The following is a 5,434-nucleotide window of genomic DNA, read 5'->3' as shown; positions in this document are numbered from 1 at the left end:
AAGCCATTTCGATGCAGCGTCTCATTCCCTCGGGGAACCATGGTTACATACGTAACCTAGAGACGTTCTTTGTTGGTGTTTACGGTAGGGGTGGTCGATATACCAGCAAACACAATAAACCGGAAGATTATGGATTTTGATCATCTCTATTGCAGTTATTCTCTCATGACATTTCCGTGCTGTGCCGTCATGAAAGCTTGTGTGTTTTTAAGTGCTGTGGTTTAAAACATAGTGATTTTAAACTGTTCAGTGCGCAATAGCAGCTGAAGTTTTGGTATCTGTGTGCACTGTCTGAGAGACAGTTTGTGTGCACACACCTGAAAAGCTTGCACATAAAGACGCTTCTCACACAGCATGAGTACGGAACTGAACTATTTTTGGCGCCTTATTGTGCTTGAATGGTCAAATACCCACAAGTATTTGTCGAAATGCCCGTCTTTGGGAGTATCCTTGTAAACACAGACATTTTAAGTCTTAAAAGGCAGTTATTTTTTTTGGTAATATAATATGTAATGTAAGTCCCAGGTGTCTCCAGAATGTGTCTGTGAAGTTTCAGCTCAAAATACCCAGAGGGGAACAGCAGCTTATTTGCATTTAAAGATACAAGCACAAAAAGAGCGTGTTTCTGCCTCCACTCAAAACAGGCATTTTCAAAATGATATAATAAATGATCTGTGGGGTATTTTGAGCTGAAACTTCACAGACACATTCTGGGGACACCTGGGACTTTCACCTGGGACCGATTCTGCAAACGGCTTGTTCTGAGACACTACTTATGATTTATGGGGATTAAAAAAAGGAGTGGGTGGATTTTTATCATTATAGGGTAGTTGTATACACACACTGCCAACACATATTTATGTTCAAACAACACGTAAAAGTGAATTTTGCATAATAGGTGCCCTTTAAGTGAACATAAACAGTTGAGAAAGAAAACGCGCGAGTTTCAATATAATTGGATCCGTGCATTCGGTCTTAAAGTGACAGCAGCCTAATAAACCTGGCGCTGCCTCTGTCAATAATGTTAATCAAACAACAAAAGACAGAAAATCTCTCGCTGCACTTGAATGAATCACTTTTGCATCTTTAAATCTATATTTAATTTACACAGTAGTGCTTTATTTATTTATGTATTTATTTTTTTGTAGGTGTATTTCATTTCTGTCATTGTTCTATTGTAGTTAATTTTTTTGTCCTAATGCTTGCAATTTGTTTCTTGGTTCTTATTTTAGCACTGACTGTTTACTTTCCTTCAGTCAGCTTGAGTGATTATATATATATATATATATATATATATATATACATCTATCTATATATAACTTAAAACAAATATAACTATATCATGACATATATCATTACTGTGAACTGAAATTACTAATTGTGATATAAATTTTGCCCATATTGCCCACCCCTAGTTCAAGGCTCCATGAAGAACCTTTAACATCCATAGAGCCTTTCCATTGAACAAAAAGTTATTTATAGTAGAAAAATGTTCTATAGATTATTAAAATGTCCTTTGCATTAAGAAAAAATAGCTATTTCCAAAACAGAACTGAACAACACAATTTTCCTCTTGGTAGACGGACTGATTTTTATGCCTTGATTATGTACTTCCTCGTGCAATTTCTTTCACTGAATAGTGCATACAATAAACTACAAGCATAATTTAAAGCATATACAGCATCTCCAGAGCCCTGTGGAAAAGATCACTGTAACGGTGGCCAACTTTTTCAATGCTAATCCCATCTGTGATTTGTTTCTGTGTGAGCAGGAAAAGCGTAATCCCAGAACAGCAGTGCTAATCTCACACAAAGATAATCTGACACAAAATTGAACAGCTCTGAACTAATCCCATCACATTCAAGGAGAAGCCTACATGCAACAGTCACAAAAGAGATTTCACATCTACATTTTTTTTTACTATATTCCTCCAATCATACTTAATGATATTTCCATTACCCACAATTTAATTTCCCTGACGGAACGGGTCATAACTGAGAATCCAACTTCACAGTTTAAGATATCAAAACCGAGAAACAGATAATGCTACTTCCTGTGTCCATTTCTCATTCGCTGACACGTTTTCCGTCTCTGTCCCCGGTTATCTGTTTTGACACCCTCTCCACTCTATTACCTGGAAAAGCTCTTAGACATTTAATAAGGGACACTTGATGTGTCCAGACGTCTGTGCTGCGGTAATGCGAGACAGGTAGTGAGAACGAGAGGAGGGGGATTGAGGAATTAGCTTCGGGTCTTATCCTTTCTGAAGTGCTGTAATGTCGCACTGAGGTACTTAACGGGTATGACAGTAAGTAGTTGTTCTTCATGCTGTGCTATTATCATATTTATTTACAGCTTGTTTGAGCATGCCAGTGTGGGACAATGGTATCATCTTCACCGACTGACAGATACGGCAACATGCTACATGACATGACAGTTAAATTCTGGTAAATATTATAGCATGCATTTCACTTCCACACAATGCATTTGCAGTGCAGATGACCATATTTCACCCACAAATCAAGAGGGGGAAAAAAATAGATTTTTTTTTTAAACCTATAAAATGAAATTAAGCATAAAAATAAATGTGATTAATTACTGAATTATTTAATATGTAATAATTATTTATTGAATAAATAAAATACATGGATTAAGAAGAAAAAAAATCATTATTTTTTTATTTATTGTGACTTTTTTATGCATCATTACTAGCCTACTGTACTAGATAAAATCATTACTGTAATAAAAAATATATATCTTATTTAGATAGTAACGTACATTTGCTATTATAATTGTTGGATGAAATTTAAATTATGCTGATTATTAAAAATAAAATCATTGTGTGCACACAGGATGATTTTCATTACTGTATTAAAGTAATGAGAATGTTTTTATTTATTTATTTATTGCACATTAAGGTAATGAAAATAGAATAGGGGAGCCTAATTTTCATGCAATACAATTTAATGTCCTCAAAATTATTTAAAAAATATTTTCTTTATGCAACATTTTCTTTTTCTTCTTACTCTTTTTCTACATATGAACTGGTCTTTTCATGGTGAGGTTCACCCAAACATTTAAATATTTTATTATTGTGTCAAGCTTTATTCTTAACAGCAGGCATAAGAAATGCCACCAGAATGAGTCGAAGCTGAGCGAGTCAGCGAACAGCACACCTGTGAGGCACAGAAGTGAACATCCACCTACATCATCTGCTCAGTAAACAGCCACAAAGACAGTACAACACCCAGCCATTATGATGACAATACCCATATTCTGAACACAAGCATCACATTTGTTTCATCTATTCACTCTTACATACTTCCAGCATCATTTCATTAAGTCATACTTGAAGGAACGACTTTTCCATACATTATACAGGGCAATCACTGGAAAAGGGAAGGGGGCGGGGAGTTATTTATGATCTGATTATGATTATTTATTATGGGGACAACCATCTGTGCTCTCAATAATTACAGAATGATTTTAAAGGCATTTCTTGAGACGATATCCCCACTTTCCTCAAATTTCAACAGAAAAAGTGGCCAGCAAAACAAACAACAGTTAAGAGACTATAGCAAGACCTCTGCACTCCAAGCAACATGAATGACTGCATAAAATCAAACAGTAAATTACAGCTTTCCACTATGACAGTACTATTTGCTCTGAAGCATCAATCACAATCTGGAGTTTTTTTTTTCTTTTTTCTTGAAGGATGCAATAACTGACACAGCATTCTGGATGCATAACTGCAGGTTTTACGTGTCCTTCACAAAATGCATAGTTATTTGGGTCCTATAGTGAACTATGAAAATGCGATGCATATGCCTATGATTCCTAAAATGAAATCCGCAAGCACACAAATAGGCAGCACAGATTCTCTCCAACAGATGCGAGTTAGAAGAATCTACGAGCACCAGAGAATCTAATCAGGGCAGCAAAACATCAGATAGAAAGACAGACTGTTGATCATACAACACTCGTGCAAAATGTAATAAACTGCAAAAAAAATAAAAATCTATTCAATGTGATGTCTGGAGGTATGCGTGTTGAAAGTTGCACGCTATCAAGGACAGACTCAAAGATGCTTCATTCATTTGACACATGAAACGCACTTATAAATCCCACAGCAATGCTATTTTAAGAAACGATTTTATGGTTTCGATACACCTCATATCCTAACTGTATCCAAAGAGCCAACAGACCACAGAAAACCAACCTAAGGATTCATTTCGACCCGTGCAAATCAACGGAAACATACCCATCTCTGCATAAATATCACGTTTCCAGCAGGTTTTACAGCCCTTCGATGTGTGATTCCAGTTTCCGCATGGCACCGTCTTCAAACACACTCAGAAAGGAGCACCTGCCCAAAGCTGCGGTGCCCGAGATGTTGGCGAGCTTCGGAAAACTCCGGCAACAGCAGCGTTATTTCAATCCCGCAGTTGCGCCGCTGCGCAACACGTCCCAGTGAACAACGGAGAAATCAATCCTAAGAGCTCTTTCCAGCGTAAAATACAAACATTAAGGGTTTACTTAGCGAAGAGGTCCATAAAAGAACATTTCCAGAGAGTACGTGTGCGTATCAGCTATATCCTTCGCATCAAAATATCCTCCACTTGGTTGGTTGGAAAGTTTGGAGAGATTTGCGCAAAAGCGCACCATCGGATGTTCACAAAGGTGCGCAGCTATGAAGAAAGCCAAGCGAGGGATGTAAACATGTTTCTTATGTCCTGTAAAAAAAAAAAAACTGAGCTGTGCGCAGGATGAGTGATGTATTCCAGATATCTGCTGATCTCACAGAGCTGGTGCTGTAAGCCACATTCAGGGCGCTTTTCTTTCCCCGAACATCTGTCAAAAACAGAAGAAGTGTGCGAGTGTGATTGCACTCAGCACTGGTGCAGTCATTGCTTAACCTTCTTTTGCAAGTGCTATGCATCGGATTGCCCTCTTCTGGTGGGAAAAGGCGACATGCATCGCCCGTTCAGAGCATTTGCCCGTAAATAGTGAGGCTAAGTACTCTTGAGCGCGTCTTTGAAATGACGGCATAAAATATTAACATGCGATAATTGCATTTATAGGGCTAGGCATGATTCATTATGCCTTAGAGGCGTAAATGTAAGGTTTAAAAGTCCTTATAGCATTTATTCTGCAATGCTTCTTTTAAACAGATTAATTAATATTATTGCATATATCCACACACACACAATTTCAAATACCTGTTTTCTATATAAATATATTTTAAAATGTAATTTATTTCTATGATCACAGCTGAATTTTCAGCATCATTACTCCAGTCTTCAGTGTCATATCATTCTTCAGAAATCATTCTAATATGCTGATTTGCTGCTTAGTTATATAATCAGAAATAGCTTGCATTTTAAAATGTCAAAATTGAAAACTGATATATTATAATAATATTTCACAATATTAC

General features: G+C 36.8%; 1 protein-coding gene across 1 annotated transcript in view; it reads right to left on the bottom strand.

Annotated features, from left to right (window-relative positions):
• Window positions 1-4,705, bottom strand: part of LOC107694817 (leucine-rich repeat transmembrane neuronal protein 4-like) — a 9,706-nt gene extending 5,001 nt beyond the window's left edge. Inside the window, exon 1 of the mRNA XM_016494500.1 lies at window positions 4,262-4,705. Within this exon, the coding sequence (XP_016349986.1) occupies window positions 4,262-4,265 (4 nt within the window). The 5' untranslated portion in view covers window positions 4,266-4,705. The remainder of the gene's footprint in view (window positions 1-4,261) is intronic.
• Window positions 4,706-5,434: the final 729 nt, after the last annotated feature.

This window comes from Sinocyclocheilus anshuiensis, unplaced genomic scaffold (assembly GCF_001515605.1).
Source record: "Sinocyclocheilus anshuiensis isolate Anshui unplaced genomic scaffold, SAMN03320099.WGS_v1.1 scaffold1738, whole genome shotgun sequence".
Classification (NCBI taxonomy): domain Eukaryota; kingdom Metazoa; phylum Chordata; class Actinopteri; order Cypriniformes; family Cyprinidae; genus Sinocyclocheilus; species Sinocyclocheilus anshuiensis.
This window is presented reverse-complemented; position numbering and strand designations above follow the sequence as displayed.